We start from the raw sequence: 14,577 nt of genomic DNA, 5'->3' as shown, positions 1-14,577 counted from the left end.
ATTAACTAGTACCTATGTGGCTTTTAAGTTTTAAGAAACTATAATTGATAGTGCTTAAACGTGATCTTTCTTCACTCTATTTTCATTATACATTAAAGCCTATATAGTTTTACAATCATACAAATATCTTTGGTAGTGAGTACATATTTAGTACAAGTTTTTCTATAAATATGTATATATTTGTTGAAATTTGAAACATTTATCTTATTGATATAGAAAATCTTATTATTTTGTATAATATCCAATGTTAAAATTTTACACTTGCTATATAATATATTATTATAAACACATAGTTGCCTTTAATTAATCTAAAGAATGAAAGTCCAAATTGTAAATTAATGTAAAACAAGAAAGTAACTTTAGATTATAGTGAACTAATTAAAATTAAGTTGAACAAGTTGAATGTTTTGCATAATTTTGATCGATATGATATGGTATATTATATAATATAGTTATTTTATTGGGTTTAAGAGTCACATATTTAATGTTATTTTGATATGCTCCTACCTATTTAGTTTTTTATGTTTTGTGGCGTAATAATGTGAATATCATTACAATGGGGTTTTTGGATACAAGAATCGCAAGAATTATGTTATTTTAAATTATCAGCTAACATAATTGATTTTATCCGGTATTTTATCTAAACTGTGTGGTTTTTAGATTCAATTAATTGAGTAGGTACGCGTTGGTTGCTGTTAAACCGGTGTATCTTATTTCATTGTATCCTACATTTTTTTTAATAATTGTTATGGATCGATCATCAAAGATATGGAGTTTCAAAAAAATGAAAAAAGTTCGTGTTTTTTTAATTTTAACAGGCGATTTTTTTTTTTGTATCAATTTCAAAATTTTTAAGCATGCAGTTCAGCAGTTGTACCAATAGCAAAATCAACTTTATTTTCACAAATGGAAACAACTATATATTTTAGTGGATTCTGGAAACGCTTCTTTTCTGAACACTTTGATTGTTAAATTATACATTTTGGTTATCTGATTTATTAAGTACAATCCTCTATTTGTTTACACACTTAAATTGGTAATGACTAGTTCTAAAAAAAAATATATTAAACTTTTGGATAAATGTCTGTAAATTAGCCGGAAAACAGTTCATTATTTTTATTTCAATATACAATCATAAGAAATCGTATTATCGCTGTAATTTATTATTATAACCTCAAATAAATGATAACTTTACATTTTTTCATCATATTTATACTTTTCAGTAAAAAATACTTTACTTACTGGAATCTATTAAATAATATAGGTGTTACCATTTCAAAATATAAAGTTGATTTTGCTACTGGTACAAAATAAGCTTACAAATTTTGAAATTGTTTCAAAACAACTGCCTGTTAAAAATAAAGACAAATGTCTTTTTTTCAAAATCCCATATCATCGATCCATAATCGCTAAAAAAATATTATGACATAATGTCATAAGATACACCCAGTATATATATAAATATATATTCTCAGAACCATAATACGTGCATAATGGACATAAGATGAAAAAATTATGTCAGTTCAACAGTATAGTATTACAATAAAGTATACAAGCAATGTTGAATTCAATTTAATGGTACAAAAAATAGTTGTTTAGCTTTTTTTCTTACTGATCGATTAGTATACGCAATTGATACCAAGGATGTAATTTTATAAAATATATAAAAATAACAATATAATCTATTCTTAGAAATAATAGTAGATATGATTAAAGTAATTGTTCGGTACGAGATGCCGGGTTTTAGACTTTGACCCACGTTATCGTCATTACCACAAACACCACGCGACCGTTCCGATATCTCAAGAGATGGAAGCGTTATCGGTGTGCCGCTGACTGCCTCTGCCCCGCCGTATGCTAGCCCAGTCGAGAAGTCACCGTTTCTGTCGCCTTTTCTCAGCCGTCTGAGCAATGATCGTTGTATTGCATAATATACCCGATTAGTTTTATGAATGTTTTTATAAAGACGTACACATGGTTTTTCGTTAATTGACTGAACTACAGCCAAAATGTGTTTTATTGAACATAATGACTGATAGTAATAATATGATAATATTATATAATATAATGTGTTTCTCACTCTAGAAAGGGGTCTTATCATTATTTTATTATGAGACCCTTTTTAACGTTCATGCACGTGTGATAAGATAGTATGGCCTATCCATTCTTTTATTATCTATGTTGTCAACACCCGCTACCAGTCTCGTCGCTATGAGGTCGTACACAGATAATTTAATTTGTTTACCTTCTTCCGTTACCCGACGTGGTATTATGATTTATATTTTATGTAACTTAATTTTTTGCCTTTCGTATTGTAAATCCGATCCTATATATTTTTACTAATACTAGGACGTATATTATATTTTCTGCCGAACCATAACAATAAATTATTACAAAATTGTAATACGAAAACAACTATATTTTCTGTCATATATTTTCCTATTACCTTTTCTGCCTTATAGTCCACTACCATCGCACAGAAATTACCCTGAGTCAGCATAGTTCGAGCGTAGGAAATACCTGATAGCCACATCTGCGCCGTCAAGTTGCACGGCTGCCACAATCAGGTTGTCCCCCACACAGTAATAATATAAGAATCGATATTATAAAACTCAGTTCGTTATAGATCATTATTCATTATATTATTTTATAGAAACAGTTTTACTTAATTTTTTAAGGCTTTATTTTATAAGACTTGGTTAGTTGTAGAACTTAATATTTGATAGACAAATGTTTATAGAACTCAGTTTTTTAAACTGTGCATTACCGTTTAGAATTGTAATCCTGTCATTCATTTTTATAAGGTCATTATTTAGTTTAAATTAAAATTAAATATTTTTATTTGAAGTAATCTTTCATTGTTTAACTTGCTTCACAAGAACCACAACGTATTTAATTTTGCTTAAATAATATTATATATTATTATATCATTCTTAGGACCTCGAAGAATGTAAGAAGAAATCATTAGAAATATTGGCAACTGAAAACTATAAATCCATTGAAGACAATAATATTATTTATACCAAATATAATTTAATGTATAAATACTTACTTCTTGCCAGTTTTGGAAAAACAGAGAAGGTTAAATTAGATAATGTAATTAATGCAATTCGGTTGCCAGTCTTATCAATCGAAGTAAGTGCATTTATAACTTTAACTTTGGTAGAAACTATTTAGAAATGGATTAAATTAAAACTAATCAAATGTGTACTTTATAAAGAACACAGTATGACATTTAGAGTAGAATGTCAGTCAGGATTAGCGAATCCCAATTTTAATGACCTGTACCTCTTCCGATGGTTAACTCTCCTGGGTCTACTTCAGTACTAAAAATTAGGTCATTTTACAGTCTCAGTGATAAATAATATAAACTCAAAATTATAATATAATTATTAATTAAATTTAATACATTAAAATCATATTTTATGAAAATATCGAGTTAAAGTTTTTTCTATTATTTAAAATAATACTAGCCCAAATTATAAAGTAGATTAAAAATACTATGTATCTGCTAAAACAACCCTCAATATTAATGATTGAAGCAAATTGTATGCTCCAAATTAAAAATAAAATAACAAACGAATATTATATTATACTATATAATATTATAAGTAAGAAAGATATATTTGTTATTTTGTTTTGAGTGAATTCTAAGTTAATCCTAAATAGATCTTCGTCTTTGGTAGTATTATGTCAGTTTTAATTTATTTCTTAGAAACCTAATAATTCGATTTTTTTTAGGATAGATTATTAAACTATAAAGCATTATTAATCACAATGGACATGCTACACATATGCTTGGATGAAAAAGAATTATTAGATGAGTTAGAAGCTTGTGAGCCAATGAATTCACTTAAAAAAAACGATTCCTGTAATTATATTAAAATTATTACTATTCTCATAACACATTGAATATTAGTTAATAAGCAGAAAATGCTAGGCGACTGGGTAATGCTTTAATGCAGTGGTGGCCGAACTTTTTTACCTCGGGCCATAGAAAAAATTTTTTTACCACGGGCCATAAAATATTTTTTTACTTTTAAGTCATCAGAATTTTAGGTATAGGTATATAATTTCATATTTAAGGGGGCTGCAGCAGATGAAAAAAAAGTGACTTTTAGACCAATAAGCTAGACAAAACTGGAAGAATTTGGCTTGACAGATTATAATTTTGAAAACGGATTATAATTGATCAACAAGTTTATTATGATTGAGGCGATTTTATTCCAAGAATAAAACTATTGAAAAAATATGTTATTTTTGTATTACCCACTTAAGGTTTATTTTATGATACGGAATTTAAATATATTGAAAACATTATAACAAACAAAATTAATATTTGGATTGGTCAAGTGTACAGTAGTTTTGATTTTTGACAAAACCTGCTGCAGCCCCCTAAGGACGTTTTTTTTTTTACGTAAATATAAAATATTATACCTAGTTCTTTCGCGGGCTGTAGTTTGGCCACCACTGCCTTAATGGATAGGTCAAATTTGGATTTAATGATATTATATCATTGTAGACGAAAAACGATTCTGAACGAAATCGTCCGTCTCTCAGACTGTATTATAAAATATTGTATTATATTATATAATTAAACTATTGCTACTAAAGTAATTTATTTTATTAATAGTAATGCAGTAGGATGAATAATTTTTTGCTGAAAACATCGCATTTGGAATAACAAAGAATATATTATTTAATTATAACAAAAAACTAAAACCGTTATGCTTTGTAAGAATATCAAGTTTCGTACAAATTTTTACTTAAATAGAAATAAAAAAAAATTTTACTTAAAAATAGCCCAAACCTCCCAGCTTTTTTCAAAAATTTCTAGAAAAGTAAAAAAAAAAAATAATTAAAAACAGGAATTCGTACGCAAAACTGTTACGACAAAATCATTTCTAACCTAATCTGTCGAAATTTATTAATTTTAAATACCTATAAAATTCATAAAATATTTATTTTTTTCTCAATATAACATTTTCAAAATAAATATAATATTATATAACTCTTTTAACTTATTTATAGCTTTTTTATCATCCGATCAATTTTTTGTTTTGTGTTTAATGATGTTGAAAAACTAAATTATTTAATACTGGATGGTTCCGAGGTCATCAGTCATAAGTTATTATTTTAGTGTATCTAAAAAAAATTGAGCATAAATCTACAATATTTTTTTATGAGCCGAAAATTTGGTAAAAATTATTTTGGTAAAAAGACTAGGATAGTAAGCACCCACAAATCTGATCGTTCAAGGGGGAAAGTCATAGATAACCGTTTTTAAATCTCCCTGTAACAGTAAAAACTGGGATAGAACCTACAAATACTACCTACTAATAAACATTTTTATGATATACCAATATACAATAAAAATATATAAATTGATCGTATTATATTATAAATTATAAAATAGTCCACTATAAGCTCTAGCATCGAGACCACGATTTAAATCCAATGCCATCTTATCATAGTTCGTTGGACAACCATACTATCTTAAATCGTGGTCGACACCAGCGACCAGAGCATGGTTGAAATATACAGGCTACTGCATATTGATTTGGATTGTTATCATCAGAAAAAATGGCTGTGTAAAGGATATCACAAATATACATTTTTCTTATCTTAAAAAACACGCTGACAAAAGCAAATTATGCAAATTATTGGTTCCCTTTACGCTGCAATTTTTGTTTTCATCATCGAATATTTGATCTAGAAAGGGTGTAGGTAAATGCAATGTATATTTCAACCATGGACCAGGAAAATGTTATACATGTCGACTACCCGTCGATCGTGGCATTTAAATTTTCAACATTATTACCATGAGAAAAATTTTGATGTTTCACATCTGCCAGGTGTCCCGCGACGCTTAGTTTTTTTCATATCTTGCAATATTAGATATTCGCCCGTAAATTATTTATTTCTGCTCTAACAAATTTTTAATTTTGTTGTTATTTAAAAATGAATAACCATTATAGATACTTAAAATGTTTACCAAATACATTTTATTTTGTTATTTTCTATATATAAAATTAATTTTTAAAAATATTTTGAATTTTTGGAGATATTTATATTTTATAGATATAAATCATTTTTTTTTAAATTTTGTCGATAATAAGCAAATTTGGTTGCTTGGTGAAAAGGCTTCAAAATATAAAACTAGATCCTACATTTTTTTTTTTATTTTTAATTTTTAAATGAAATCAACAATCTATACCACTTGGCACAATAAGAAGATGTGAAACAGATTTTATACAAATTATTAAAAAAAAAAATACATCGTATCTCTTAATAACATTTATGTACACCTACATAGCGTGACAATCTTGAGAAAAGCAGCCACCCATTAGTAACACTTACATAAGATCCCACGTAAATCCGGTACATATATTTTTCTGATTGCCATGTAAAAATAATAAAAATAAATAGGTATAATAGTTTTTTATATTAAGTTAAATTTACAAAATTGAATACCAACAATGTTCCTTATAAATAGTTCATTCTGGAACCAAACAATCTAAAAAACTATATAAACACAATATTTTTTATAGACATTCCAAACTTGGATGATATTTTTAAAATAAATAATAATTTACATACTTAATTATTTAGGCTAACAGACTATCTTCACTCAGAATGGTATTTCGTATACATTAATATATAATTGAATTCAAATTTAACACATACAATACAGTGACCTTTTGACATATACCGCCCATGTAACTTAGTGGACGTGGGTCCACTTGCCTGCCAATTTAAAGCTTAGATAAAAAAATATAATTTTTTAAGGAATTCCAAAAATCAAATAGTTTGCGAAAAAAAATTAATTGTTGTTTTTAAAATAGATCTGTGAATATTTACTTAATGTCACTTAATTCAATGTTAAGTCTATATTATATGAAATTAGTAATACAATATTTTTTTATGATATTAACCACATTTTTTAACAGTACTTACAGTCATTGTACTGTATCAATGTACCATGGATAAACACAATCTATAATCTTTATGCTTTACTTTAAATACAATTTAATTAACTTACTAAATACAATTATTTTATTATTACTTATATTTTGTTTTTTAGTCTTCCGCGAAATAATAATTCCCAGATTAAAAAATGTATATTATGCTATGCATGATAAGGATATAATAATGAAGCTCATTTTCGTAAGATTTTTTAAATATATTTCACTTACTTAACATTTTAATTGTAACTCATCAAAATAGTAATTTTGAAATAATATTTACCTACATTTTAATTGTGCGTTTTTGAGGTCAAACTTCCCAAAAGATCTGTCAGCTCTTTTTTATCCTCAATTAAATTTTATGTATTTTATGAAACATCTAATTATATAACTACACTTATGATATATCTTACACAGTGGATAATTTTTTAACCAGGTTTTATACGTTTTTAATGAAAATTATAAAATAGAATCCTTAAAGTTATAACTTATAATTAAATTCACCTAAGCCAAAAGAAATAACCTGGATATTCCTAAGGCATAGACTTTGACATAATTTACATTTGATAAAAATCAGTTATTGATTATTTTTGATTACCTAGTGCTTTTAGATCATTAATCGACTTTGATTTCAGAATCTATCAACAAAGGACGCTATAATTAATGAGAGGATATTGCATGTAATTGTCACTTCAGCAATAGATATTGCCGAACTTGACCAAAGCAAATATATAACACATATTAAAACTATCAAAACTGGTATATACTGTAATATAATACTGTCTTAATCATTCAATTATTATTAAAAGTTACAATTATTCGTATTTTATGTATTGACTAAATAAAATAAATTTCATGTTAGGACGTTTCTACATAAATTATTCTTAAATTAGTTACAATAGTCATCACTTTTTTTTTTTTTTTTTAAATACCATTCATGTCCAATTCATTACTTTGTGTTTTACTAACAATCATGTTTACTAATATATGGTAAATTTATATGACTTTAATATTAAATATGAAACATACCTATTATCTTATTTTTATTTTTGTTTCTTATCAAGTTCAGCAAAACTAATAAACTATTTTCTGTTACCTGGAATAAATATAGTATAAATCTACGTTTCTATGTATACCTATACTCTGTTCAGCGAGAGAGCACTCTAATTCTGCGCATCCCTCCACTTCACCAGGCTATCGAAACCGGTTCCCCAATGGCAGGGTGTTGCGTGGGGGAACCAGTTTTCGTCGGTGCGCGGTGTGGTCTCTTGCTGAACAGAGTATTAAAGTGGTATAATAACTTGATTTCGATAAGCTCAAATTTCATAATAATATTTAATCTAATAAAATTCTGTTAAACCAAGCATTCCAATTTTATTTTAATAATATATTTTCTAATATGTTTTTTTTTTTTACCTTTTCTTATATGTACAAAAAGCCTAAATGTACCATAAATATTTTTTGTTGTTTCCTCTTTTACAAACCCCAAAATACATTATGAGTTATAATAAAGTTTTTTTAAAGGAAACAAATTCACACGTCTTACAACAGTAAAATTCGTACTGAATAATATCGACGGAAGTCAATAACAGATTTTACCACTATTAGGCCATGAGTGGTAGGGCCCGTGATCGTTTGATTTTCACATTAATATTGTCCGATAATAGTAATCTAATAATAATAATAATATTAATAATAATAATAATAATAATAATAATAATAATAATAATAGTTCATTAAAAGTATAAAATCTTAAAATAAAATTTCATGTTCAAAAAGTTTAAAAATTCCACTAAACAATATTCTAAAAAATTAAAAAAATTATCTAAACATTGAAAAACATCAGAAAATGTAATTTAAAACTTCTTGCTCTGATTCAAAAATACACGGAAAGTATATATATTAATATAAAATGAGCATCACCTCACTTTGGAAAATAATGCAAAGTGCATTGAAATCCCAGCCCTATAATTATGGAAATTATATGATCACAAAAATGATAAACTCTAATAATATTGTGTATATTATAAAATAATAATATTTTATTCAAACCATCCTCATCACGATAATATTAATGTTAGTAATTTACACTAATATATTTTTTATGCACTTAATGATTAATTATTGTTTTTAATCAAAAGTTGTTGACAAATAGTTTAGTGTCGTGTTTTGAATTATGGGTTTGGTTCTATTGCCATGCATCCTAAATAGTAAATTGGTCGTCACGTATCTTAGAAGCTTGAAATTAATATACAGGATTATCAAAACCTTTATTCTAACCAGTACTTCTAACTCCCTCTAAATACCTACCCTTAAATATACCCCCCTGTAAATAATTTTTATTTGAATTTAAAAATTGTATATAGGTACTTATTACTTTATTATTAGTTGTGTCTTAAATTTATAAAAACAATGACAAATGATTAAACGTACATTTTTATACGTTATCTAAATTACGGTGAATTTTTGTCAATTACGAAAAAAACAAACATAAAATAACCTAATTTTTATTTTATTTCAAAGCAATTAAGGTTCTCAGAAATTTCGTCAAAGTTTTTGTTGTGGAAAAAGAAAAAAGCGAAAAAAATAAAACAGAAAAAGATAATAAATGTGAATCCGAAGAAATTGAAACAGAATATTATAGTGAGAAAATGGTGGAATTATTATCCAATTCAACGCCTGATAAAAAAACTAAGAACGTTTTTATAGCTTATAAGTGGTTAGCTGAATTGTATGGAGTACTTTGTGATCCTTCAAATCATTTAACAAAGTATCAAAGAAGATTAAAATTATATATAGGATTAGCAGATAAAATTATTGATGGAAATGATGACCACTTAAAGTATCTAAAGAATAAACAGGATGCCAAAGTAATTACTAACATTACTTATAATTTTCACAAATTTATTTATATCGTTAAGTTATATTAATATCAAACCTATTAATTTTTGTCATATTCAAAAAAAAGTTTTCTTTTAATGAAGTTTATGGGAAAAGTAAAAAAAACTATTAAAATAAATAATTCCCTAAAAAGCTTAAAATTCAAATAAACCTCAACATTTCAAAAAATGCTAAACAAGTTTATTGTAAGAATAATGTGTAATTAAAACATATTTTTATCCTGTGGCGCAACTAGAAAACAATTTCAGTGGGAGGGGGAGGGTTACATTGTTATATATTACAATATTTCAACCACCTGGTTGAAACATTGTTTGTATCTTGAAAAACATCATGTAAAGCATTCCAGAAATAAAAACAAATTCACCGAAATCCGTGTACTTTGATACGCGTGACGACCGCTAACGAAGTTCTAACTTCGAGTTATGAATATAATTAATTTAGTCTTTACTTAAATATAAATTAATGTATATATATATTTAGTATATATTTGGTATATATTTATATACCAAACAGGCGCGCAGGGAGTCGTGTTTTACGTGGTCGCTCTGAAAAGAGGACTTTGGTTACGATGTCGATCAGCAGTCAATGTCCCGTGCCGACGGGCAATCCTTGGCTGTGGATCCGGTCTTGGTCCGTGGGTGAACTGTAACTCACTAGTTTGTCCTTGATTGGCCACTCGTAGCTGGATTACTCCGTGATCGTCGGTATATCGGTGGTTTCCAGGAACGGTGCTACCGTGAAGGTGCTGATGCCACAAGTGCAATTGACGCATTTGGTGGTCTACGATTCTGACACATGTGGCCGTGGAGTGGTGATGACGCAGACAGGCTGCTATTCGATATGAGTTGAATCGCCGTAGAGCGGGTTGTCTCGTAGATTGGTCGTCTCCGGTTGATACGACTCTTGAAAGCCATGTGTCAGCTAGGTCATAGACCGGTCGCTGGTTGATACGAATCAAACTGCCGTAGAGCGCCATGGAGTGGCGATATCGTATACTGTATAATCGTCGTTGGTGGTTCGGAGTCTTCTGTGTCTGGTACTGGGCTTGACTGCTGTAAGTGTTGACACGTTGAACGTTTTGAAAGGACTGACTCTCCTTGCTTTTGATGCGGGGAATTTTCCCATTTATCACAAGTTTCAGGGTTTACCATTTCCTTGGAATAGAAGGTGAGGTAGGGAGTAGTTACATTAGGTTTTCAGGTTGACTGATGGATCTGATGTGTTGGTGATTGGAGATCATCGCTTTGTAGAATAAGTTCTTTGATACCCCGACTATTTTACACTATTTTAAACTATTTAAACTACGTTCCGGAGGGAAACGATGTTAGATGAATTCCTAATTGTAGTGTTCTTTACAAACCAATGTGTCACTGTTATAGTTCTTAGTGAGATGTTTTGGACTGCCTCGAAACGACTCCTGTCACGTTTTTGGATGAGAGCGCCCCTAGCTGGTCCTTATGTTAGGTTTAACCTATGTTAAGTTTGGTATGATGTACAGTTTGTATAGGGTTAGTCTCTGACAAAGTGACAGGTGACTGTGAGAGTTAAGTAAGGGGTAAAGTGTTCACCTGTTTGCGCAGTGGCACTATTATATATTTTGTCTCTGACTTTCCTTTTTTTTGCATTGCATTTAATTGCTTGTATAATGGCTATGTGCTTATATATACCAGACGTTAGCCTATGACGAGTTGAGTAAAATGTGGTGAATGATTTTATTGAGTTTGTATTAGACCATATAAAGGGGCGTGGCTTTGTGGATTTTGAGGTTCGGCCGGTATCTAAGGTGGATTGACCAAGACTGCGGATGTGAGCGAAAGTTTAATTTGAGTTGCGGTGAAATAAGTTCTTGCTGTTAGTTATTATTGATTGCTTGACGGTGGAGGTACGTGTTAAAGAGAGTATTATTTTATTTTTCACAAACCATGGGGAGGAGGCCGATATTTTGGATAGCTTCGAGTTTGAGCCAATTCGTTTTGGACATTAGAGATTCTCATGCCGGACCAGCGTATGACTAAATTGGTTTGATATACAGATGCATGTATATTAAGTTTTTTTTATGGGAATGGTGCTGGAGTGGTTTAGGATGGGGTACAGCATGCTGCGGACGGTAGTGGCTTTCTTGATAGTTAACTTGATATGCGCTGAGAACGTGAGATTTCGATCAAGGGTTACGCCGAGTTAATTTGATGTAGGGGACCTGGAGATTCGGTCACTGTTTAGGTTCAGGTGAAGCGAAATTGTCAGGATCATTGAATATGACCGCAACCGTTTTTTGAGCGTTGATGTTGAGACGCTATTTGTCGCACCAGACTAGTGTTACGTCTAATTGTTTTTGCAGTTATATAGCTACTCTTTTAGGGTTTCTGTTCGAGGTGGTGAGTATAGTGTTGTCGGTGAAAAGGTAAAGCCGAGTTGAGGGTTGAGGTGGACATCGTAATTGTAGGTGAAGTAGAGTGTCGTAGAGAGACACGAGCCTTGAGGTACACCTAAAAGGACAGGCCTGCTGATGGATATAATAGTGGTGTTTCATCTCAGGAGTTTTTTATTTAACTAGCGAATAGAAACGTCTTGGACGTCCAGAGTATCGAGGAATTGATCCTATTCGTTGGGCATGGTGGGTCTTGAGGATAAGACGTATGCATTTGATCTTACAGTTTAGACGGCGTTTGACTAATGGATCATGAATATGTTGCCATTCGCGACGTAGACGGTTTTTAGATTCGATTTCCTCGACGAATTCAGGAGGTAGAGCGTTTTTTAATGTCCAATTATTTTTTAAATATGTGTTGTCGTTAACAGCGGTCACGATGCCCGTGCTAAAATGGGAGAGAGCCGAGTCGATGTCCCGGGGCGTTCTAATTGGTGGGTTAGCCGATGGAGATAGGGAACTAATTATGGCCATGTATTTAGTCCAGTTAATGCATCTTGAGGTTTGAGGTGGCGATGAGGTGATTGGAGAGTTGGACAGTGTAAGTAGCTTTGGATTGTGGTCGGAGAAAAGTTCATTGAGGTTTATTACAGCCTGCGACAGCCGGGAAGAACGTTGGGGTATCAGGGGCTGTAACGGTGTGGTCGTAATTTAGAGCGTGGTTATGTAATATAATACCGGTGGCGTTTGAGCAACGGCTATGCTAGTGTTGGTGTTTTGTATTTAGATCGCCCGCAAGAACAAACCAATGGTTCCCCTTGGTCAGCTTGTCCATATCGTCGGTTTTCATTGGTTGATTTGTGCTTTTGTACACGGCGGAGATTCGGATTTTGGTAGTTGCCAATCGATAGTTCTACGGTGGTTGACAACATTGTTGTCAGTATTATAATGCATCTATGCACTATTCTGTGATGGATGAATGTGGAGTTGCCATCACAGGCGTGACCACATAGGTCCGAAATGTTATCTAAACGATAGACGTGGTAGTTACAGAGTTTTAATTGGTTTCGTTTAGAAATACGATATCAACGTTTCTTTTTAACACGAGTGCATGTAATTCGTTTATTTAGGATTTAATACCATTTGAATTGTAGTAGAGAATTCTAAGGTCATTTATAACTGTTTTTTTAGGAGGTATAGGAATGAGATTTTGTGACAAAGATGACGATTTAGGATTCCCAGTCGTTGAGATAGCTGATAAGAGCTCTGTTAAAAAATTGATAACCTTGTTGATGTTGATATGATCTGACACTCCTATTTTTGCAATAAATTGCTTTGTCTCGAGAATTCTGTACCAAGCGTAATGCTTCATTCAGAGAGATGGTAGTGGAAAAATAAGAGTGATGTATTTGGATTGGTATGAAAAAAATTACTAAAACAGTGTTTTTATAAGAAAGTGTTCTTTTGAAGAAGCCCTTGTACTGATATCAGAAATATGATTGAAACTTGAATTTTGAATTTTTTGAGTGAGAGAGGATTTATTTTATTTTATGAAGTCTTCAAGTGTCAGGATTCTTAGTGATGATATGATAGTGTCGTTTGACACGTACCAGTCTAATCATGTAATTTGGTGTAGGAAGGTTGATTGTAGTGCCTCAAGTTTTGACCAGCTGATTCTATATATGTTGGCTGTCTACATAGGTCCCGCGAAGGTGATGATTGGTCTGAAAAGGGTTTTGAAGATAAATAATTTTGAATTTATAGATAAAGAGCTAAATTTAAGAGCGAGAATAAAGAGAATTTCCCATATTTTGTTTTTAAAACGAAAATTTTTAATTTTTTTCATCCGCCTTTGAAACAATATAATAGGAACCTTTTATTAATTTTTCAAGCTTTTTTAACCAACAAATAAAATTTTAGGTATTGATATTCAGAGAAAAAAAAAATAAAAAAAATAGAAACTACAAATGTCCGTAAACAGCTCAAAATAAGTCAAAATATTTAGAAAGTGTTATGGTGTATAGAAAATGAAAATTTAAACACTCGGTCAAAATTGTACCTACGGTCATTTGTTTTAAAGTTGCACAAAAAACCAAAATCGATTTTCTCGAAAACAGATTTTGCGTAAAAATTCCCGTTTTTCCTTAGTTTTTCTTTTTTTTTCACGTTGCTTTTGAAAACTACTGGGAAATTTTTAATTTTGACCCCCCAAAGTACTAACTAGATTCACTTTTCTTATCAGAAAAGATACTGTTGAAGAAAATCCAAGCACTTTTACTGTCGGTAATCTAAAAGGTGATGACAGACACAAAAAAAAAAAAAATAAAAAAAACACACATCATT

General features: G+C 30.1%; 1 protein-coding gene across 2 annotated transcripts in view; it reads left to right on the top strand.

Annotated features, from left to right (window-relative positions):
- The window catches only part of LOC100570038, a 40,787-nt gene that overhangs the window by 20,205 nt on the left and 6,005 nt on the right, over positions 1-14,577 (top strand). Inside the window, exons 6-11 of one of the 2 annotated variants that reach the window (XM_029485951.1) lie at positions 2,938-3,135; positions 3,742-3,871; positions 7,085-7,167; positions 7,601-7,724; positions 9,489-9,608; positions 9,675-9,835. In XM_029485951.1, the coding sequence (XP_029341811.1) occupies positions 2,938-3,135; positions 3,742-3,871; positions 7,085-7,167; positions 7,601-7,724; positions 9,489-9,608; positions 9,675-9,835 (816 nt within the window). Of the gene's footprint in view, positions 1-2,937; positions 3,136-3,741; positions 3,872-7,084; positions 7,168-7,600; positions 7,725-9,488; positions 9,836-14,577 lie in introns of both variants that reach the window. The other variant, XM_016803116.2, reaches the window with a different exon arrangement.

The sequence above is a fragment of the Acyrthosiphon pisum genome, chromosome X (genome assembly GCF_005508785.2).
Source record: "Acyrthosiphon pisum isolate AL4f chromosome X, pea_aphid_22Mar2018_4r6ur, whole genome shotgun sequence".
Lineage (NCBI taxonomy): Eukaryota > Metazoa > Arthropoda > Insecta > Hemiptera > Aphididae > Acyrthosiphon > Acyrthosiphon pisum.
The sequence above is the reverse complement of the archived record's forward strand: the minus strand, read 5'-3'. Positions and strand labels throughout refer to the sequence as shown.